Here is a 23,616-nt window from a genome sequence, read left to right on the forward strand (position 1 = left end):
TGACAGCAGCGGGAGAGATCCTGAAGGGCAAAATCAGGCGTCGTCAGACGAGTCAATCGCTTTTACGTGGGCGTCCCGTGATCCTGAGGAAGCAGAAGTCTCTTATTCCTGATTATTTAATGAGATTAAAGAATAAATGCCAGAAGAATACCATCAATGACCTTATAATGATGGGATATCCATAATCTACCACCTTGATGTGGCCGTTCCACCCATAAAAAAAGTCTGTAGTGACACATCAGTCCATTCATTGATTAGCCGGTACCAATACTCCCTAATAAAGTCGCTGCAAACGCTCGAGAATCCAGAATTGAATGTTTTCCTCCATTAATCTGCATCCGTCTTCAACCGGCGGCGTTTAATCCGAAGAGATTAATCACATCACCGACGTTACATCACACTTATGATCGAACAAATCACCTGAATGATGAAACCCAGGCTCCGTTATGGGTTCCCTATAGCAGCGGCTCCCAGTTCATTTGTTCCTGGTATGTTAATCCTCTCACAAAAAGCTTCTTCCCCAATTCAGCTCCGTTTGCATATTTCCTAGCGGCAGTTGTCTGCGACGTGATAGATCGCTCCCTTTTTAATGTGTTTACTCTGCGTTGTGCGCTAATGCAGAAGAATGGGCGCCTTTATCTGGACCCCCATTAAGGCATCCAGCCTGGAGGGGCTCCGTGTTGCTATTTATTTCTTTTTGTCTGCCACAGGGCTAATGACACGGGAGTCCTCTCCTACAAAGACCACCTACCGCTGAGCCAGATAGTGATTGGAGACACCAACAGAACGGGCTCGCAGGCCGTCTACCACATCGGCCCTCTGCGTTGTTATGGAGACAGTAGGTGATCACCTCACTGTTGAAGCTACTGTGACAGATTTGGTTGCAGATGGAGGCCTTGATTCCCAGGTTTAGTCTGGAGCACACACAAACTGTGCTCAGATGGTGTGTTTATTCTCCGTGTGTTGGACCAAGGATTAAAACTTCATCTGTTTCAAGTCTGGCGGCGGACGCCCAAAAATGAACATTGAGTCATTATCTGCTCGCCCACAAAGCGTCGCGGCGTAGCAGCATTCCCACAAAGGTGGAGAAGATGGGGACTCATTTTAAAATCGCAAAAAAAAACAATTAAAAACCAACGTGAAATGAAAAATCCAAGCCTCCAGAGACCCCCCCCCCCCGAGATCCCAAAACCGGGGTTGAAAAAGACGTTATTTTCAGCTGAAATCGTGGTGGAGATGAAAGCGTCAAGGTGCGCTCTTGTAGGAGGCGGCGCACGAGCTCGGAACGCCAGGCGAGATCAGCGAGAACTTGTGATCTCCATTAGTCTCGGCGCTCACAGGAAGATTCAAAGTGCGACGCTGTGACTGCCGGAGGCGTTTGTTTTCTTCTGCGACTCCTGCAAAGCTCGCTCTGTTGTTGGCGACACACCTTCCAGGTATCGGCTCTCGCGCCGGTGCAGGGATACGGCGGAAAAGTAGTCCCCATCTGCTTCAGGTCGCTTGAGTAGATCGGGCTTTTTTTTTTTTTTTTTGGTTGAACTGCTCCTTTAATGCATCAATCGTGGTCAAACAGAAATATACATTTCCTGAAGACATCGAATGCGTCACCAGGAAATGCGTTTCAACAGAAAAAACCTACTTTTAATGACTGATGAGGTGGGGGAGGGGGGGGGGGTTTACGCGTTATGAGACATTACCATAATCTGGACGGTTACATAATGAGGGGATGAGTGTGTTATGGAAATGAGATTAAATTAATTACAGCAGGTATGAATAGCTGTGAAGACACAGAAACCGATTCCGACCACTCAGCAGGATGATTTCCATCAAGCTGCCCTTTTGTGCCTGCAGTTTAAAAAAAAGAAAGAAAAAATCTTTTGCATTACAAACAGATTTATTTGAATTATCATTAAAAACCCCGTCGTCACACACCGAGGACCTTTCCCTACAAAAGGTGGCTGAAAATGGAAGAGCTGTTTGAAAAGCAGCTATTGATGGAAATCGGAGCATTAAAACAAAACAACGGCGTCCGATTCCGCAAATCGAGAGGAAGCAATGCTATTATTCCGTCGGGAAAAACCTTTTGAGGTGGAAAAGCTTCCGGATCAGATGTCAAATCTCATCAAATCTTTCCTTTTCTTGTGTTTTATTCTTACAAAATTGAAGCAGGAGCACAAATCAGGCTGTAAATCACCTCTTCTTGGCTTTCAGAGTCCATTTGGAACGCGGCGTCCTTCTACCAGGAGTCGTCCTACCTCTACTTCCCCACCCTGCAGGCCGAGCTCTCCTCCGATATCTCCTTCTACTTCAAGACGGGCGCTCCTTCCGGAGTGTTCTTGGAGAACCTGGGCCTCAAGGACTTCATCCGAGTGGAGCTCAGCTGTGAGTTGACTTTCCGACCGACGTAATCAAAGGCAACACTCACAACAAGGACACCAACGCAGGGATGCAAAATGAAGAGCGTCGGTACATAAGAGCGCCCACAAAAGCTGTCAGGGATGTTTCCTGATAGAAAAGCTGGCTGTACTGTAGTTGACAGTTTAATTTCCCGGAGAAGTGGGCTGGCAGGTCGGCACAGCGTGATGTAATCCTAATGACACAGTCGAAAGCGACGCCGCGTCGTCGCGGGAGACGTTTGAAAAAAAAAAAAAAAAATCGCAGCGGAAGCCGAAATCATTAATGAAGTCGACAGACGGATAAAACGACCAGGCTTCATCGCAGATTTAACGCAACAACGGCGAAGATAAAATGGGTTGAAATAAGACCAAAAAAAAAAAAAAAATCGACTTGTTTACACGAACGCCAATAAAAAAAAGAGTGACGGTATTTAGGATTGCAGGGAGATGAGCTCGTACTTATCAAACGATGGATTCGTTTAATAATCCTCTGAGTTAGTGGAAAGGAAAGAAGAAGAATAAAAAGGTGGAACTGTTGATTACAGTGTTTTCTCTCGGAGGATACTGGAGGCCATCATGTATTACTGCAGCATCAGAGGAACGGTGAAATATTGACGAGCTGTCAGCCGAGCTCCCTCATAAATCTATTCAGGTCGTCACGTTTTTCCCAGCAGCGTTGTATCGCGTTGCATCAGAAAGAGAGAACAGAGAAGCCACAGAGACGCTCATATCGCATTCAGTCTGACCTGTTGTGTGTGTGTGTGTGTGTGTGTGTGTGTGTGTGTGTGTGTGTGTGTGTGTGTGTGTGTGTGTGTGTGTGTGTGTGTGTGTGTTCCCAGCTCCATCCGTGGTGACGTTCTCCTTTGATGTGGGGAACGGTCCGGTGATCTTGTCGGTGAAGTCCCACCTCCCCCTGAACGATCGACAGTGGCACTACGTGAGGGCGGAGCGCAACGTCAAGGAGGCGTCGCTGCAGGTGGACCTCCTCCCCCTCCGCGTGCTGGAGGCGCCGGCAGACGGACACCCCCGCCTCCGGCTCAACAGCCAGCTGTTCGTAGGTTCGTTCGTTTTGTTTTATTTTTTTTTATATATTTTTTTTTAATGGCTCTGTTTTGGGGCTCCACCTCCTGAGTTTTCCCGCCGTTAGCAGTTAGCCTAGCCGTGTTGTTCTGTATGCAGATCGCCGCTCTGATCCCACCCCAGCGTGATTCACTCCTTCGATATCAGTGAGATTCTCGGCCAGATTCTGGTGTTTTTATTTCACCTGCTGCTAAAGATGTTAATACGATGGCCGGCCTTGACATTAATACTTGCCCCAGGCGAGAAAAGGCTCTTTGAAGAATTGAACGTTATATACTGAACAGCTGGAGTCGGGCTTTTCCAGCCAGGCGGCGCTGAATGGCAGCGGCGACAATGAGGGGTCAAAGGGTGAACAAGGTTTTATAGACTCAACGACGCAAAATATCTGTGAAATGCTATCAGCAAAGACATGAAGGGCAGAACAGTACGGAATAGTACTACTAGTAGTACTACTAGTAGTACCAGGAGGGGTTTGAGTCCTTCCTGTGTGGAGTTTGTTTGTTTGTTTGTTTGTTCTCTCCGGGTTCTCGTCTAGAAACATGCAGCTGAGGTGACTTGGCGTCTCAACTGGGGTGTACCCTGCCTTTCACCAGTAGCCAGCTGGGATAGGCTCCAGCAGACCCGTGACCTGTAGGCTGTAGGACACCTGCTTTCTACGGCCGCTTAATAATAATAATACTAATACTAATACTACTACTACTACTACTACTAATAATAATAATAATAATAATAATAATAATAATAATAATAATAATAATAATAATAATAACAATAATAATAATAATGATAATAATAATAATAAACAATAACTATTTTAAATAATAATATTATTCCTATAATTTTCACAATAACTAATATAATAATTTAATAGTGGTGATGTAATAACAGTTGTTGATAAAGAAAATAATTAATTAATTTTAATTAATTAAGAAAGGAGTTGAAGAACAATGACGTACAATATTTTCCGCACTATAAGGCGCACCTAACAGCCTTATAGCCTAATTTTCTCAAAAGCCGACATTGCGCCTTATAATCCAGTGCACCTTATATATTTTAAAAAAAACTTTAAATAAGCCATTCATTGAAGGTGTGTCCTATAGTCCAGTGCGCCTTATAGTGAAGAAAATACTGTAATAATAATATTATAGTAATAATAATAGTCACCATTTGAAAAAGGAGAATAGATAGAGAGAAGGAGAGATGATGGACGGACAGACAGTTGAACTCTCCTCTCTGACGGGGGGTTCTGGGTTCGTTGCTCGGTTCCGGTCCCGGGTCTCTGCGATCCGTTTCCTGCTGACGTAAACGAGTTGCCGGTGATGAGAGCGAACGAAAAACATTTCTGCGAGCAATTAAAAGGAGAACAATGAGCGGGAGTGGAACCCTCTGTGGAGCTGAGAGCTGCAGATAATGTTCTGTGGGTTTATCGCCAGGGGCAACCCGATTCACGGCACACTCCGCTATCCACCCCGCTCATATAAAAATATGGATCAGCGCAGCTTTACTGGAGAGACTCAGAGTCAACATTTGCAATCTATACGTGCCGGGGTTCTGAGGGAGGTATTGGTTGCGCTAATCATTCCTTCTCTCCCAGCCGGCCTTGAATGCATCGTCTCATGGAAAAGCTCATTTTGCGCCAAAATTCCTTCTTCCAGAGAGCTCCATCTGTATTTGTGTCCCTCGTCTCTTCCGACACAAAGATATCTGTTCACCATGAAGACAAGTCGTTACAGCTAACAATAACACTTACACTCACATTTGTCCTCTCGAGCTTTGTGCTAATACAGACGTGAAAAAAGCCCAACCTGTCCTGTGAGCTTCTGCAAAGAACGAATGTATTTTATTATATTTTCATTATTGCCGTGTCGCAGGAACACGGCTGCCTTCTTTCTTCTCTTCCTCCCCTCTGACATTTTAATGTCTCTTTAATAATACACCGTCCCTCTGGAAGGGACGGAGACACCATTAAAAAAAAAGTGTGTTTCTTTCATGTCTTCTCAATTTTAGGCCTCACTTCATGCACTTAAAGGATCATTTACTTTAAGGAATAATTTATCGGAGCGAAGTGACAAATGGAAGCGATAATCCTCTGCGGACCTGGAGAGGAATGTGTCATTAGCTGGAGTTTTAATTGTTTTGTTCAGAAGGTACAAAGGTGCCGTTAACGTTCCTTTAAACGTTTTCTTAAAAGTTTTAATGAAAAGAAACAACTTTCATAAGAGCAGCGCTCATAAAACGGACGTTATTTTACAACCGACGACTCGTTCGGAAACGGCAGACGATAAAAATAAATAAATAAATAAATAAAAAATAGCTTTTAATTAGATTTTGTAATGCGGAAAAAAACATTTTTATTGATGTTTGAAAAGAAAAATAATACACTGCTTAATCGCACGGCGCACAAATAAAATATGGCTGATAAACTCTGTGGCTAACAGCGTTCTTAGCGTCTATAAAAGGCATTGAAACAACGATTTCCCTGCACGGTGCTTTGATCCAGCGTACGCTGGGAGAACATAATGGCTTTACGTGGTTAAAGCTGCACAAGCAGGAGTCTCTCATTTATTTATTCATTACGAGGAGCAACTTCCTTCTGCTCTTTGATGGGTTGGAGTTCAAAAAGAAGGCAGATCATCCAGATTACAAGATTATCTGGATAGATTGGTTAAAAAAAATGTTTAAAAAATTTATTTTTTGTTTTTAGGGTTAAAAAAAGCTGCTTTAACTCGTTTTAGACACGTTAAATGTGACAGGATGAATGCCGCCTGTCATCTGAGACACTTTAGGATGTAGTGGGACTAACAGTGAGAACGGGGTTATCATCTACCATAAATTATAGGCAAAATACAGCGGGATGCATCTGTTCCACCTCTATGGAGCATAAATTACCATCTGTCAGCGTGTCAAGAGCCGGCGACATCTCTGACGGGGGGGGGGGCGTTTGTTTCTTCGTGTCGCGCGTCCCGTTCCGGGTGGATCAGATATCTGCTCGACGACTCGAGGGATTTTCTCGGGGGAATGCAAGGCGGCAATGTTTCCTTTTTCTTTTTTTTCTTTTTTTTTTTTTACATTCAAAAAGGGTCAAAGGTCAGATCACATTCGGATTGGTACCACACGTCACTTTTGACCGGACGCTGAACTTGAGGACACTTATTTCAAGTGAAATCTGTGCAGCCAGGTTGAAAATGTAAGTGAAACGTCGGGGTTTTAGCGTAGCTAGCTTCGCTGTATCGACATCCATATTTGAAGACGCGCAGTTCAACCAAAGTTCATCAAGTTTAGCTGGTTTGCATTACGGCTGGGCGGACGTAAACGTCACTGAATGTAAAATGTAGTTTCTATATGTCTCATAAAAACCATCTGTTGGAAATGTTTGTCTACAGCGGTACGTCTACTTACCAAATTAATTGGTTCTGGAAGAAATTTCTTAAGTAGAAAATTTTGTTAGTAGAAACGCGTTTTCCATGCAAATGCCCTAATCCGTTCCAAGCCCCCAAAAATTCAGACATAAATGTTTTATAAAGCATAAAAATTAATCAAAACATGTAACAATAGTGAATATTCTAAAAGTTAATATATTTACGTAAAACTATCAGAACACCTCACGGGTCGAGGGCCGAATGACGAGGACAGTGCATAGACACCGATCTAGCTACACACAGAGGTCACTCTTAGCCAATGGGATGCCAAGTTGCTAGGTAATAGCCAATGGCAAAGCAGCTATAAGAATGTTGCGTTCAGGAACCTGTGAGAATCAGCCCACACTGTATTTTTACCTTTCGTATCCTGAAATTTCTTTCGTAACGAGAGGCAATATTTTCCTGTAGAGGCGTTTTGTAACTTGAAAATTTCGTACGTAGAGACGTTCCTAAGTAGAGGTACCACTGTATTTCGTATAATTCAGGATTTACATCCTCAGAGCCGGGGAAATTAAGTAAATGTTTGCCGTAAAATTCTCGGCTAGCGATCTTCTTGAAACACCCCTCGAGCGTTCAGCTGTGACTAACGGCCGATTGTCTCCCCAGGAGGAACGGCGTCCCAGCAGAGAGGCTTCCTGGGCTGCATCAGGACCCTGACCATCAACGGCGTGAGCTTCGACCTGGAGGAGCGCGCCAAGATGACGCCGGGCGTGAGCTCCGGTTGCCCCGGTTACTGCAGCGGCTCCAGCAGCCTCTGCCACAACAGGGGGAGGTGCATCGAGAAGAGCAACGGCTACGTGTGCGACTGCTCGCAGTCGGCCTACGGGGGGTCCACCTGTAACCAAGGTGAGTGCTGATCACCAGCAATACCTCCACACTTAATGCAATTCCTCTGATAGATTTATGGTGATGGCGATGGACAAATAATCAATCAAGTCAAGGTTATTCCATTACAGCACTTCAATAAAAATGCAAGAACTGCAAGAGGCAATTAATACTTGTCTTGAGTCCAGACTCCAAGATCATTTAAAATGCATTAGACCAAATTATCTCCTGCAGCATGCGATCACAAAACCGACCGCAGAAACCGACGGAGCTGCGCCCGACCAGCGCCAAACTCCACGTCCAGGAAACCCAGAAGGCTGGAGATTAGGATTCTGGCTGCAGCGAGCGCGAGCGTTTACAGTTTCCTCTTGCTCCGTGTGGGAAATATGAAAGCTGCACCCTCGCCTGGAAGCGGATAATCCGGCCGCCGCTCGGAAAGATATTTGTTTTATCACAAAGGGATGCTGGCACATGTTTTTGTTTTTTTTGTCAGATGTGTCACCACTAGATGGAAAACTCCACGCCTCTGCAGGAGGAAGTGACACGTCAGAATCAAAAAGCGTGATTGGAGGTTGTTGTTTTTTTCTGCGGTTGGTTGAGGTGCTGCTAGCTGTGCTGGTTTGCTATTAGCACATGTATTCTGGTGGGGGTGTTCTGGACCCCCAAACCCCCTGAAGTAGAGACGATCCCACTAAACAATGTCGTTTACGCAGGTAAGAAGACAAAAGCTTGATTGTTCAGGGAGTTTTCACGTTGCCCCGGATGCAATCGATCGACAACACCTCCCGTCGCGCTGTTGCATTGTGGGAAAGTGTTCCAATCAGGAGAGACGAACAACAGAACGGGAGAACGGACCTTTTTTGATTGGTGATGAAGGGTATAAACCCCCAGCAGGAAGTCGATCGCGATCGTCAAATCACTTGCTTCCGATATAAATGAGACCCCCGAACACACACACACACACACACACACACACACACACACACACACACACACACACACACACACACACACACACCTCCTGATGAGGATGTCTTCATGACAGGAACCACCCGGTGAGAGGATTTGATTGGAGGTGGTCGGGCGGTGAACGGGTTGCGGATCCTGCAAGACGAGAACGAGGGTCATCCTTTCGATTTATGCATGGTGATTGGTGATTGGTGCTCCTAGCAAGGGGCGTGGCTTATCCATGCTCCACAGAGAGACATACTGTACGTGGTGCTAAATTCCGCAGCAAGGTTTTGATGTAATAAATAAAAGCGTACAGTCAGTGACGTTATCCATACATTCTACTCAACACAGATATAATATACAGTATTTTCCGCACTATAAGGCACAACTAAAAGCCTCTCATTTTCTCAAAACCTGATAGTGTGCCTTATAATCCAATGCGCCTTTTATATATTTTTCTTCATATATATATATATATATATATATATATATATATATAAATTTTAAAAATAGCAGATATATGGTAAACTCACGCGCCTGGAGAATTCCTCATATGCATAAACGCCTCTGAAGGAAAGCATCGCTTCTGGGGAGATTTTCATTTAAAACCATCTTCCCTCCAGCCGTCCCTCCACCCATTAGGGACACTAAATTTTTTAACACACTTTTCATCAGGGCGTGTTGATTTTTGCGGCTCATGCCTTCAGGTGTGTTTTAGCCTTTTTTAATCTTCCTTTAAAACATAACAGGTCTCCCCGCGCTGAAATCTTCGCTCTCCTCCCCCCCCCTGCAGAGGTGTCGGTGTCCTTCGACGTGGAGTCCTCGGTGACCTACACCTTCCAGGAGCCGTTCTCCGTGATGCAGAACAGAAGCTCGCAGGCCTCCAGCGTGTCCACCGAGAGCAGCAGCCGGGCCAGGGAGGACGTGGCCTTCAGCTTCGTCACCTCCCAGAGGCCGGCCATGCTGCTGACCGTCAGCACCTTCAGCCAGCAGTACATCGCCGTCGTCCTCGCCAAAAACGGTAGGCCGCAGCTTTTCGCATCGCCTGCGGTCACGTCAGGGAGAAGTGACCTGTTTCACCACGACTTAAATAAAGTCAGAAGAGAAGTGCGTTTAGCATCCGGGCTTCAATAAACCTGTCAGATCCAATGCTGTACAGTCACCATGGCAACGGAAATGCTGCGTTTGATATCCGAATCCATTAGTGTTGCCTTCAGGTGCTTTAAGCCCTCAGTGTAAATCACAGTGATGTGATTAAAAATGATGGATGTAATATTTTTAAGCTTTTTTAGTTCCGCTTTTTGTCGACGGATTCAAAAGTTATTCCGCTCGAGAAGCTCAGCGACTGAATCGGGTTAAACGTCCAATTATTTTAATTTCATCAGTCGACTAAACCAACAAAGAAAAGTTCTATTCAAAAAAACAAATCTGTTTGTTTCACCAGTATGAAATAAATCAGATTTTTTTTTAAGGTCTCTGAATTTTTTTTTTATTTTTTATCCAGAACATAATCCTCTTTTCATGAAATTAAAAAAAACACATAAAAGATGCCTTTTGAAATGTTAGGATTTTTATTTCTCTTATTTTAGGAATCAAATCAAAAGAATTTGCAAGTGGAGTGGGGTTTTTTTGTTTGTTTGTTTTTTGCGGGGGGGGGGGTTAACTTGAATGATGCAAACAACCATCGATAGTTTCAGGGGTTTTATTTTGTGCGTTTCGGTGCAAAAACTTTGGAACCCCTGAAAAACAAAAAAGACATGGGTAGGAAAAATATGTTTCTGGTGTAAACAGTGAAATATCTTGCGTGAAAATATTTCAGGCCAAACTGCAGCAGGCATTTTTGTGAGCGCCAGAGTTTGTTTGTGTTTGTCCCTTTAGGGCCTCCGTAGTTTATTGAAAAGTCAGGTCAAGTTTTTGTTGCACATACAGAAAAAATCTACCGTTTGAAAAAAAGTACGGTTTTTATTGTTGTGTTTTCTTGGTTTTTGTGAACTTCTCGTCGTCTTCTCGTAATTCCAAATTACGACTAAAACCGCCGCACAAATACGAAAAATCTGCGGATACAAAAGTGGGTTACCATGGTTACCGCCGTTGCAACTGCCCTGGTGTTCACGCGTCCAAGGTGCACCCCTACGGGTGTGCTTTGAGACGTCACCATAGAAACGCCTCATGCAGAGGCTGAATTGTTTTTTTGGTTGTTTTTTTTTACTCCACATGCGTCAAATAGGGATTATATTACATAAAAATACAGTTAGAATTCAATTTCTTCACATTTTCTTGCTGCTGGGGGTCAGAGGGTGAGGATGATGATGATGATGATGCTTTGTCATGTGTGATTACTTGATAATGAGTGCATCCTTTCAGAGAGTTCACATCCGCGCATTAATTATCACCCTGCCGCCGATTACCGTTACTATTCAGTGTTTTCAACTCCTGCAAGAACCAAATTGACATTTGATGTCGTGGGAAAAAAAAAGAAAAGAAAAAAAAAAGCGAGTCTGTGAGACGATCTGACGCCGCCGGCATTAAAATTTAATTCCCTGAAAAAACCTGGAGATCTCGATTTTGGGGAAATCTCACGTCGAAAGCCGATCTGACAGCGAGGAGGCTTCTTGTGCATCGTTCTGGTTCCGTATCTGTCAGCGTGGATGTACCGCCGCCCCCACAGCGCGCTGCAAACTGACTGCAGGCTAATGAATACAGTTAACCTCCGTAGCTGAGCATCGACGAGCGCCTCCGTCCTCATTGGGAGGCTTCATGTCTGGCGAATTTCAGATGGAAGCGCTTCTTCATCCAGAGGAGCACATTAAAAAGACATTTTCATTTCTACACATAACAATTAAAGAGCAGAAGCGATGAGCTCCGACTGGGCTCGGCCTTCGGGTTCTGCGTGGAGCGTCTTGGTGTTTCCAGCAGGAGGTTTTTTTTATTGCTGTGGGTTGAGAAAAGCGTTGCGTTGCACAAACGCAACAATACGTGGCAGTAAATACAGGAAATGAGCGTTTATAGCGCATTATAGAGGCTGCACAACTCCGCTCGGAGGTTATTAACGCTCATTCAGGGTTCAAAGGTCAGGAAGTGAGAATTTAGAGCAGTTTGAATGCGCCGCTGACAAGATATAAGATGCTCCGGCAGATGCAAAAAGAAACCTCCAGACACCAGAGGAGCCTCGCCGATCGAAGGCGTCGGCCTGTGAGCTTCATCCAAGTCCCCCCCCCCCCAACCGCCGCTGTATCGAGCGACACCTATGCGCGCCCAGCGAGTCAGAGTCGGCACCCCGACGCGCCCCTTTGTGTTCAACCCGAGCCCCCCCCCCCCCCCGCCCCATGTTCCCCAGGTCTCGGTAAACACTGAAGGGCAGCAGAGACACTTCATCCACGGTGACCTCCATCTATAGGCGCACCCCCAGGATTTAACGGAATCACAACACAAAGCCCTTCACCTACAGACCGGGAATTGTAATATTGACCTAGCTCCACTCGACAATGCATATCTTTCTGACTCCATGATCTGGCAGCGATTGTGTGTGTGTGTGTGTGTGTGTGTGTGTGTGTGTGTGTGTGTGTGTGTGTGTGTGTGTGTGTGTGTGTGTGTGTGTGTGTGTGTGTGGGAGGAAACACTGAGCACATATTGACTTATCCTGCGTGGGAGCGGAGAGCTGCGCGATAGAGATCTCAAAAGGCAATTGAAGAAGTTCAGATGTAGAGCTCTATTTATAAATAAGCGGCCGCGTCGTTTCAGTAAATGGTCGTATCGTCTTCGCCGATTGAGCGTTTTTTAATGCGGTGTGTGCACACCGGCAGCCACAGGTGGGGTTCGTGCGGGGGTTCCTCCAGAGGGTTCGATGCTCATCTGGGTTCTTCTTGTTGCGTCCAGGGAGTCTGCAGATCTGGTATCACCTGCAGACCGACAGGAGTCCAGACGTGTTCAGCCCCGCCCTCAACAACCTGGCAGACGGGCGCCTCCATCGAATCAGAATGCACCGTGTGGGGAAGAACCTCTACGTGCAGGTGAGTAGTACCAAAACGCACCCCTGCCCCGCCCGCCCCCCTCAGAGGTCACGATAGGAGTTGTTACAGGCATCTATCTATCTATCTATCTATCTATCTATCTATCTATCTATCTATCTATCTATCTATCTATCTATCTATCTATCTATGTATCTATCTATCTATCTATCTATCTATCTATCTATCTATCTATCTATCTATCTATCTATCTATCTATGTATCTATCTATCTATCTATCTATCTATCTATCTATCTATCTATCTATCTATCTATCTATCTATCTATCTATCTATCTATCTATCTATCTATCTATCTATCTATCTATCATCTATCTATCTATCTATCTATCTATCTATCTATCTATCTATCTATCTATCTATCATCTATCTATCTATCTATCTATCTATCTATCTATCTATCTATCTATCTATCTATCTATCTATCTATCATCTATCTATCTATCTATCTATCTATCTATCTATCTATCTATCTATCTATCTATCTATCTATCTATCTATCTATCTATCTATCTATCTATCTATCATCTATCTATCTATCTATCTATCTATCTATCTATCATCTATCTATCTATCTATCTATCTATCTATCTATCTATCTATCTATCTATCTATCTATCTATCTATCTATCTATCTATCTATCTATCTATCATCTATCTATCTATCTATCTATCTATCTATCTATCTATCTATCTATCTATCTATCTATCTATCTATCTATCTATCTATCTATCTAACGTTGTTTTTTACTCTTGAGGAATGTGTGTCTCTTGTTTCTTTTTGTGCGTTTGTTTTTTCTGCTGATTAAATTAATAAAAATCATAATGAAGATAATGAAGAACAAAATACAGGTTGTTTTGATCGTACGACATTAAAAAACAAACAAAACCCCAAGCTACGTTGTAGAAGCGGCGGTGCATTTCTTAAATCCCTGGAGTGTGTATTGCTTTCCTCTGATTAAAGGCTGCTTCTGTCGTGAGTGTTGTGTGGTAACCGCCGCCGGTTGTGATCACGGCGTTAGTGGGCGTTCCACGGATCTCTCCTTGAGTGATGCTCAGGCTAAATGAGAGCGACTGCAGCTCTGATTGTGACTGGTGGCTCTGGTGGAGAACGTTGGGGGGCGTTGGGGGTGGGGGTCGTGAACTGATTGAATGCGAGCCGCGTCGTATTGGAGCTGCTGTCGCCGTCGTCCCGGCGATACATCCGTCATACCTGATAGGTGCATTGAAGAGATGTTTCCTGTCGGCCGCCGCTCCGTCCGGGTTCCATCATCTACATTCCAGTTATTTTGTGTAACCCTCCCAATCGCTTCCATCCAATCGATTAAATCAATCCGCTGGAAGTTTCCTGAAGACGTTTCTGGTCAGTGCTACTCGTGTTCCAACGACCATAGTTGAAAACCATCTGGCTCCTCAACAATGGTTGATGGGGGTGTCAGAGGGGTGGGGTCTTCTGAACTTTACCCTCATGATCTCAGCCTCGGTCTCACGTGGAGTCCAGGAAACGCCCACGTCCACGCCGCCATCTCCCTCCCTGGATGTGTGTAAAACTGGAGTGAACTTAAACCCTTCCTGCTTATTTCTGCTCACTGGGGGATTTAAAACACACTGCAAGGAAATGCAAAACCTGCGTGCGGAGACAGTAAAGCGCCCGCAGGGTGGGAAAGAAACACCCCTGTGATGCTTTGTGGGCTTCGTAGAAGCGGCGGCGGAGTCTTCCCGAGTCTCCGATTCTGCTGATTCTGTAGGGGAGGGTCGATTCAGCAGCGGCGTTCGGTTCCCTTTCAACGTTCTTACTGTTCTTGGAGATGAGAGATGACGGTTCTATACTTTAACCCCCCCTGCTGGGTGGGTGTGGTCAGAGTCGCTCTGGTGGCCACGCCCAGCATGCATCCTGATGCAGGGGGGGGGGCGCAGAAAGCAGGCAATTAGCTGGCGGTGGAAATGATCCCATCCAGACGTGATGGAGGAGGCGTTGCCGCTGATTGCCGTTTGTGAACTTTACCAGGAATTTGGGATGATCAATTTAAAAGTTTGAGGTATTAGCAAACCCCGCGCTCATTAGCTTTGGACGCACGCTGCTTAATCTTTCCGTATTGATTCCTTAACCACACAAACTCCGGGGCCGTGCGTCCGGCTGTCGTCTCCGACTAAACCTCCAGTTGTGCCGGAATTAAATCAGGGAAATCAGAATGCAGGGTCCATAAATCCCAGTTAGCATCGCTTTTTTTTTTTTTTTTTAAACGCCAAACGGAGTCACCAAGGGGCGGGGCTAAAGGTAAGTAGCTGTGAAAAAGCGAGGCGTGGGATTCTTTATGGGTATTTTTACGCTCGGCGTCTCCAACAAATGGAACGCCAGCTCCAGAGTTGACCCGCTGGGAGCCAAGAACGTTTTTTTTTTTGTTTTTTTTTCTAAAAACACGGGTTTACCATCCAGACCCCGACTCGCTGAGCAAAAGCGAGACAACCGAGTCGTCACGGTTGTCACGGAAAAGCAAAAGGTCGAACCCCTTTGCGAACCCCACCTTGGGCGGAAATGGTTTTTAGAGAACGCCGCGGCGGATCTATAATGTATTGTAATGCGCTGCCGCTGCTGGTGGTGCTGTTCGCCCGGCTTAGATTTCTTGTAATCGGCTTGTTATTTGATTTCTCTCCACTCAACCAGATCGACCAGGATATCCACACAAAGTACACACTGTCATCTGATGCAGAGCTGATCCTAATCAGATCCCTGACATTGGGGAAAGTCATCGGTAAGTCCTCCCATGATGTTCGGAAAATAGCTGGAAAACTCCCACGTCCTCCCTCCATTGTCCTTTTATTCATCGCTTCCTGTCATTATTTTGTCATTCCCGTCTCCGTTACTCAAAAACGACGGTAACTCCCAGACGTGTCAGCGACTAGCGACGCGTATTTTTAACCGTCGCCCTTTTTTTTTCCCACTGCAGGAAGGGAGAACTTGAGCGAGAAAGTGAAGCAAGCGGCGTCCAAAGGTTTCATCGGATGCCTCTCCTCGGTCCAGTTCAACCATGTGGCGCCGCTCAAGGCGGCGTTGACGAATCGAGGGAGTTCGCTGGTGACCATCCGCGGCCCGTTGGTGGAATCCAACTGCGGGGCGTTGGCGGAATCCACCTCACACATACTGCAAGGTAACACACACACACACAAACACACACACACACAGACACACACAGGAAAACAAATAAAATGGACTTTTTGTGTTTAAAATCCGTGTATCTCCTGCTGGTGTTTACCTCGTCGTACGTTTAAACACAGGTTATTTCTAAGATGGATCGCGGGAGCAGAAAACCACGACAGGCCATTTCCATAATTAACTGACATTTCACGGACTCGGCGATTAATCAAAGAAGAACTGATAAATTAGTCAACAAAGACGACGGGTCCAGGACTAATGGATTTCTCCTCCGTTTTGGCCCCGTCTCTGGCGGCTGCCATGCTCCGATGCTCTCTCTCTCTCTGCTTCATTTGAGAATGGCTGCGACGAATCTCGCCTCGCCGCATCGTGCGGTGTCACCTTGTTAGCCGATGCCTGCAGCGTGCGGCGGACACAAGTCAAGACTGTGTGGGATTTTTACACCGAGAGCAGAAAGTGTTGGGGTTATTTTTACAGCTATATGTTTAAGAGACAGCATCTAATCTGCACCGAAGCGCCTATAGCGGGGCATTATCTGGTTCCTGTAGCAACAAGCTAATTACTCTGGACCAGCAGACTGTTGACGGCTTACGTTCTAATCCTCTATAATGAAGCTGTTACCGCCACAGAGCATGAGACAGTACGCTGACCCGCGCTGGATAACGGTGACCTCGACAAAAAAATAAAACCGTTAGACCATGAAATCTTCCTGTAGCTTCACAATACATAAAAGTTTTGCATCATTTGAGATCCCAGAAATGTTATTTACTCCTCGCGTCACGACGAAAAACTTCATTTTAGCCTCTAAGCTGAAAGCCGACGCACCTTCCTCATCTTCCTCTTCCTCAGACCTTTCCTTTAGCTGTGAATTTTGCACTTAGTAGACCAGGTGATGAAGGCTGTCGCATTTTTATTATTGTGTTAACTGCTTTTAAACCCTCGTCTGCTAACTCGCTAAGTTCCATTTAAGGATGGGGTTTTTTTCCATTGCTGTGCAGCTCAAATAGCAGCTAGCTTGCTAAATTCCGACTATTTTTGCGCCTCATGTCCTCCTGTTCTAATGATTTGTGACATTCTATGTCATCACATTGCGTTCAAACCACACACGAACACGCTAACGTTTTTTTTTTTTTTTCTCACCTGTCTGACAGAACAGATGTATGACTATTCTTACCGACGTATCCGCCTCTGCATTGACACGTGCTTCATCGTACACCTCCCTAGTTTTCACGCAACAACACGTCGCGTTTATTTTCGTGATAGAGCACACAGGCGTGTTGGAAGCTTTTTTATATAATCTATTAATTCCGTAATGTTTCAGCACAGAGCAAATATCTTCACCTTTTTATTTTAAGAGTTCATTTTCAATCTGTTCCGACACGTAAACACATCTCATGTTATTGCACACACGCGTTTTGGGGTTTTTTTTTCTGCACACTGATTGGCTGAAAAACGCTCCATCTACCGAGACAATGGGAAAGATGGGAAGAATGGGAAATCTCCCAGGGTTCCTGCTGGTCGGCGCAGGTCGGTTCATTAGCATCAGCAGAGGCATTGCCAGTCGCTCCTGTAGGCCAGACGGTTGCGGAGCATCGGTAGCCGGCGCCAAAGCGCCACAACCTATAAAAATATAATCATAAAACATGGAAGCCCAATAGAAATCACCCAAAAACCAATGGGGAACAAGATTAATATTCAAATCTGGTGTAACTCTGACACAAAAACACCTCGAGATTCCTTGAATATCGCCCCCCTAGACGATGGCTAAATGAGTGACTCATCACACTCATCATCGTCATCCTCCGTACGACCACGATCTAATGGACTTAACCTCAATCCCGATTAAATGAGGAAACAATGTCAGCGCTACCGAGGCGACGTCCAAGGCGCTTAAAGGTCATTTTACCCTCGCAGGAAAACAAACATGCGTCAGAAATGAATCATTAAATGAAGACTCTCGTGAGGAGAAGGGAGGATAGACGAGCGTTTGATCACCGTGCATCGAAACCGTGCTTAACACGAGCGGCTAAAGGTGAAAACCGGTGTTTCCATGGGTCTTGGCGTTAGCCGAGCTAAGCTACGTGCATCTGCTGCACCACAGGAGACCTTATGAACTTGTCTGTTTCATTTTCCTTCTTCTTCCCCTTCAGATCAAACCATAACAGCAAATAAAGACAAGGAGCAGCGAGGCAGCGCCACCCAGAAGGATCTGGCGGTAATAGCAGGTTCGTATCTCCTCGGTAACGGATCGGTTTATTAAAGATGAGTCGCTGCTGATCCGTCACGCTCATCGTCAGTCGTCGATTCCCTACCTTGAGGTTTTGTTGACAGTAGATTCAGTGCGACACCAAGGAAGGTGTTGAAATGAACAATCGGCCGATGTTTGAAATTCCCCTCAGAGCCTGAATCCAATATAGAAGTATTACCTTTTCAGTTTGTCATAAAGTCAGTTTAAATTAAGATATTTCTGACCCAAACCTTCACATTTAATCCATGTGGGGTTTTTTTTTTTAAGTGAACTCTTTATGCAGATGATGTTGACCTAATAGAGGAAGTACGCTAAACTCATCTTTCTGTCTTTAAAGAGAAAAAGATGTAGGAAACAGCGAAGCTAATTATCATCTTATATTTTGAGTATTTATCAGAATACGACACATTCTCCATTCCTCGTTGGAAAACTATTTTCCATGTCATGTGGCGTGATGAATTTCCCGGCCCGGAGCCGTCATCGTTCACCCACACTTTGCCCAAGCGACATGAGGGGGGGTATCAATCACCTAATCTAAGTCCTGACAGGAAGTGGATCCCTAATTACCTCTTGGTTTGCTGTAATTATCGTCAACAGAATGTATAAATACTAATAAAATGTTAATTCTGTAAAAGAAGCCCAACAAAGGACAGTGTGATCATATTGTCAGCATAAAAGAACAGATAAATGGAAGAAGCGCGGCGCGTGGAGGACTAATTACGCCTCACAGGTGGGCAGTGTTGTCGAAGCGGCAGAACTGGAGTCGGATTTAATGATCTCTGCGTCCAATAATAAACTGTGTGTGCTTTATTATTTATGTGTTGGCTGGAGGTGTACCTGACAGGTTTGTCGGACGCCGGTCGACTCCCCCCTCCCCGCCCCGACCCAACATATCCAGAGAGAAAGAAAGGGGGAGCGAGAGGAGTGGGGGAGAGAAAGTCATAGATTTGATTAAAAAAAAACAAAAAAAACAACAACACCTGAACGCCTGCAGCTTATTGGACACGGCCAAGAGGTTATCATTAAAAAAAACCATTATTTGTGTACGTTTATTAATCAGAACATCGACCATAATAAATCGGAATTAGCCGGAGTGGGGGGTGGGGTTCCCTGTCTCTCATTGGTCCACCCAGGAATATTTGCGCCAATCACAAAGCAGAGGTGACACGAAACTTGTGCTAAAGGTGTCGCCGCGTGACCTTAAAGCAGGTACTACTTCCTGTCTTGATCCGGTTTGAGCCGGATGCTGAAGGAATCGATTGCTTATTTCTAATCACATTAATCCAATCCTGCAGACACGCCCTGCATTGTCAGGTTTTGCTCAGCTAAAGCCGCGCCTCTTTAGATCTGGACACGTCTATTGGGTCACCGGTCGCTTTAGCAGGAATCAACATTCTACTTCCTGTTTGTGTGGTCTGCCGTTAATCGTGACATTAAGGTGGAAAAACTAATGAGCATTACCGTCACAGCCTCACCTCTAAACCCACTGACGCCCCCCCCCCCCCCCCCTGCTGTGTTCATCAGGTGTGGTCACAGCGGTGGTCTTCATCTCGGTGTGCGCTCTGGCCGCCATCAGCCGCCTCCTCTACCAGCAGCGGCGCGCCCAGAGGAGCGGCGACATCAAGGAGGAGAACCGACACAGCATGTACACGGACTACAGGACAGAGCTGCACCTCCACAACTCAGGCAGGGACACCATGAAGGAGTACTACATCTGACCCCCCCCCCCAGAGCTCAGCGGACCTAAGACACAAACTTACCTCTCTCTTATCAAGGACTAACCGCCGGACGTCCCGCTGCAGGATCGGCTTCCACCAAACATCTCTGTGCCCTGGACGTCTCTCAGGAACACTGCGAACAACCTGGGACACCCCAGCGCAAGCAAGTGGAGGAATCTTTACAGCCGTTAGTGTATTTGATGTTGGTGAAAACTTCCCGAATAAAGCTGCTGTGGTTTCTGTTGTTGCAAATCGTGTAAAGCAAAAACAAAACAAAAAAAAACACACAAAAAAAAGAGGAATGGAAGGACGGATGGAAGGACGGACACCACACGAAGCCGCCGTCCGTCCCGAAAGCGCACAACCTGCAGCGTTTTTTGACGGAAAACCCTGGAAAAAGCAGCATATTTCCACATTTGAGTGGGACTCACTTAATTGTACTTGCAAGTCAGGAAATGTAGGCCAGGCCTGTAAGATTTGCGTGCATTCGCTGCTGTCTTTGTTTCGTCAGTGGTGGTGAATATTGTAGAGGGAGAAAATGGGACAATACTGCCTATACTGTATGAGTGCCTAATTTGCATACGAGTTTTTATTTCAACATTTTAGAATTTATTCATGTGATTTTTTTTTTTTTTTCACAAAAGCAGTCGCATTTACATAGAGATGAGCTTATTGTCATTCCGTTCCGTAACCCGCATTACATGGAGGAGAAAAAAAAAAAAAAAGAAGAAGAAATTTGAATTTCATGCACAACATCTGCCGGTTGACCATTAGTTTGGGGTGACTCTCAGTAATGAGCTGTTTTCCACTACACTGTTTGAAGTAGCATGAAATCGAAAAACCTTAAAAATCCATTAAATACAGGCATTTGCTATTTTATTTTCATTTATTTTTTTGCTAACTAGGTGCATCGTAGATCTGCATCGCTCATGTATTTCCAAGTCTTGTCCCTGAGAACTGTACACCATTATAGCCACGTAGAATTAGTTCTTTGCAGTATTTACGTCTATCTTTTATATTTATTTGTGCAACTTCTCCTTTAGAATCATTCCTCCGTTGCATAAAAAAAAAAAAGGCCATAAATGTGATATCATTGTTTCACGAGAGTAGCAGAAATAAGAAATTAATACGGTTGTAGTTTTTAAACGAATACGACGCGATCGAAAAGTCTCACCAAAACGTTGCGGGAGGACATTAGATGTAGAATCGGTGAGAAACAAAACACCCACGCGTTTTTTTGTTTTTGGTGTTCCGTACGCCGATGATGGTTTGATGTGTACAGGAAAGGACACACTTGCTAGCTTGATGGAACGCAAAAGCCAAGTAGGCGGAAGTGTGAGCGTCAAAGTTCCGAGGAGATCCGAACCCATACAGCACCGGCGGGCGAGAGAGTTTATTTTTTGATTTCACATTGGTGGTGAATATTGTAGAAGGATCGCTTGGAGCTTTTTTTGCAGCCAAGAAAACGACCACAAGGTCGTCTTTGTTTTTTGATTGGACTACAGAGACACGTGACGTCTTCTCTCGATTTTAATCAGTACGATTTTTATATACATGACACTGGTTGATCCTAAGAAAAAGAAGAAAAAAAAACCCACACACGAGCAAAACATGAAGTAAAGCGGTCCTGCGAGTCCGCGTACACATTAAAATATCACACTTCTGTTTTAGATCCTTACCATCTTTGAAGTTCTAATGAAGAAAAAGTTTGACTCAAGGGCGGCGCCGGAAGAAGTGGCCTAAGGTGCGAGGCTGCGTCTGAAGCCTCTTCTGATTCCTCCTCTTGGAAACGAGAGAAGTCTGTACAGAATTCCAAAGGAAAGCGAAGAAGACTCATCCTGGAGGAACTGACCGACGGCTGGAAGCGTCCTGAACATTATTATCATCCCAACTGCGAAGAAGACGCGACTGAAAATGAGAGCGGCATGGTCTAAAGATAGAGTCCAGACCCGCCGGAGCCGGTCTGTGCATGTCCTTGTTATGTCTCCAGATGTGATCTCTAGTATCAGTGAATGAATACATACCTCTCAGCGTGTTTTGGTTATATTGCAATGGGTAATATCATGTGGTTACTTATTCCTAATGATTTGTATAGCTGCAGTTTTATTAAGGATCTATTGTATAGATGTATAATTTAATAATAAAAGTGAATATATTGTTAACCTGCCTGGCTTGACTTCGGCCACTCTGAGCCGCGTCTGGTGTTGTCATTAACACGTTTAAAGGTTTTTTTCAGACGTCCATTGGGTTTCGTTGGTGCTTCACTGGTTGGATTGGTGGGGGCAAAGATCGTAGGCTAGTCTAGTAGGAGGATGTCCATATTTGGACATAAGGAACGATGCATTCCAGTGCATCGTACCAAAAGAACACAGTCATCTGCGTAGATTCTCATTCGTCCAGGTCGTGCTTATCCAGAGGTGTTTCAGCCAATCCACTGGAATTTAAGAAAGTTTCTTGAAGACGTTTCAGCTGTTGTCCAAGAGACTTCTTCTTAGGTGTTTTCTTATGTCCAAATATGGTCACGTCTGACACGTCTGAGCTAAAAATGAGAATGACCCAAGTTGTGTGTGTCGTCACAGCGACTCCTCCTCTTATTATTCTATCTACGTCTAAGTGTGTTTTTCAAATAAGTGGGTAAAAATGTTCCGGTTGCAACCCCTTCTCTCTCTCTCTTGGGGCCATTGCCTGAACTGCCCCCACTCCCCCGTCATTGAGCTCTTACCCAAACCCCACCGCCGCAAGGTCTTGTCTGCGTTCAGGAAGTTCATTCTGGCATCAAAACATTTTATTCTACGCGGTCGACCTAAATCTGAGTGGATGAATTCTCCGGAGCGGCATTTAAACCTTTCCAGTTGCGATAAGTGAAATTAATTTCAAACTTGACAAATGACTCCGAGAACAATTTAGCTGCAGTGAGACGTAGTAGTTTTAGGCTATACGTACCAATTTAGTAATTACATGAGAAACATGATGAGTGCCGCACTTATTTTGCACCTCCAAATTACAACGTCGCTGAAAGGCGTGTAGCTGCTGCGCACTGAGGTCTTTAGAATTTATTAGATTTGGCTTCATAAATAAAGCATGCTTTTAGTTTGAAAGGGATTTAATTTGACATTCCCAACCGGAACACGTCGGACTACCTGTACGAGCGAATCCAGACCACGAGGGCAAATGTTTATTTCATTGTCATTGTTGCAGCTGCTTCATTCGCTTTTTTTTTTTTTTTTAAAGAAAGCGAAACTGAATAATTAACAAGTTCTGCAACTCGACGACAAGAACGTTCAGAGTTTTCTGCACCAATTCTCAAATAAGTTGAAATAAATTATTCGGCGGCTCCACTTGTGAGGACTTCTTTTATTTCGCCACTGCTTTGCCACGTCGGATCTCCTAAGAAACCGACCGGCGTAGTGGAAAATAACCTAATGATGCTGTAAAAGACGCCGTCATAAACATTTATTCACTGCATCTTCTGCCGGAGGCATTATCAGCATCCGACGGGCCGCACCGGATCCACTTTGCAGCGCATGTAAATGCATTTATGTTAAACTGTTGTGTATTCACAAACACCTTTATAGATATTTTCCTAGAGGACTGTTGGTATGCATTGCTCCTGAGACTCTTTCTTTTCTTACTTTCTGAAATATGTGCACAAACAAAACCAAACAGGTTGTCACACATTTTTACCTTTAACGTCTTTTTTTTGTGAGCCCACAAAAGATGAGAAAAACTTTATTTATACCCTTTATTTATGTGGTGACACATAAACCTGAGGTGTTTACAGGAGGAAGTTGAATTAAA

At 44.8% G+C, this 23,616-nt stretch overlaps 1 protein-coding gene across 1 annotated transcript in view; it reads left to right on the plus strand.

The window, feature by feature from the left end:
• LOC137605326 (contactin-associated protein-like 5) overlaps positions 1-21,926 on the plus strand; it is a 73,257-nt gene extending 51,331 nt beyond the window's left edge. The window contains exons 15-24 of the mRNA XM_068329904.1: positions 711-838; positions 2,212-2,382; positions 3,236-3,454; positions 7,502-7,741; positions 9,465-9,692; positions 12,548-12,681; positions 15,364-15,451; positions 15,647-15,847; positions 18,003-18,077; positions 19,625-21,926. Coding sequence (XP_068186005.1) covers positions 711-838; positions 2,212-2,382; positions 3,236-3,454; positions 7,502-7,741; positions 9,465-9,692; positions 12,548-12,681; positions 15,364-15,451; positions 15,647-15,847; positions 18,003-18,077; positions 19,625-19,818 — 1,678 coding nt within the window. The 3' untranslated portion in view covers positions 19,819-21,926. The remainder of the gene's footprint in view (positions 1-710; positions 839-2,211; positions 2,383-3,235; positions 3,455-7,501; positions 7,742-9,464; positions 9,693-12,547; positions 12,682-15,363; positions 15,452-15,646; positions 15,848-18,002; positions 18,078-19,624) is intronic.
• Positions 21,927-23,616: the final 1,690 nt, after the last annotated feature.

The sequence above is a fragment of the Antennarius striatus genome, chromosome 12 (assembly GCF_040054535.1).
Source record: "Antennarius striatus isolate MH-2024 chromosome 12, ASM4005453v1, whole genome shotgun sequence".
Lineage (NCBI taxonomy): Eukaryota > Metazoa > Chordata > Actinopteri > Lophiiformes > Antennariidae > Antennarius > Antennarius striatus.